Source organism: Penaeus monodon, chromosome 19, assembly GCF_015228065.2.
Source record: "Penaeus monodon isolate SGIC_2016 chromosome 19, NSTDA_Pmon_1, whole genome shotgun sequence".
Lineage (NCBI taxonomy): Eukaryota > Metazoa > Arthropoda > Malacostraca > Decapoda > Penaeidae > Penaeus > Penaeus monodon.
In genome coordinates, this window is record NC_051404.1 from 18,762,968 (window position 1) to 18,763,343 (window position 376).

The 376-nt window shown below is 37.2% G+C and overlaps 1 protein-coding gene across 1 annotated transcript in view; it reads left to right on the plus strand.

Annotated features, from left to right (window-relative positions):
- Positions 1-376, plus strand: part of LOC119585109 (beta-secretase 1-like) — a 12,940-nt gene that overhangs the window by 11,379 nt on the left and 1,185 nt on the right. The window contains exon 9 of the mRNA XM_037933737.1: positions 157-273. Within this exon, the coding sequence (XP_037789665.1) occupies positions 157-273 (117 nt within the window). The remainder of the gene's footprint in view (positions 1-156; positions 274-376) is intronic.

The window sequence follows — 376 nt, forward strand, 5'->3', positions numbered from 1 at the left end:
ACAGCCTCAACTTCCCTCACAGAGTAGTGTAAAAAGTCCATTGTGACCTCTTTCATTTGCTGCATAATTTTTTCCATTAATCTGCCTTCTTAATAATTCCAACATGGATGCACTATATAGACAAACTGAATCCTTTCAATTCCCTCTCATTTTCAGGCGCTGTTATCTTAGAAGGACTCTGTGTAACATTTGACCGTGCTCATGCCATAGTTGGATTTGCTGAATCATCATGTGGACCAGATGTGAAACTGAGCAGCATTTACAATGGATCAGGTATATATGTCTCTCAGTGCTGTAAAGTAATTGAAGTTGACTTGAAAGGTCTTTCTTTTATTTTTACAGAGTTTAGTTCAAAACAAAGAATGAGCTAGGACTT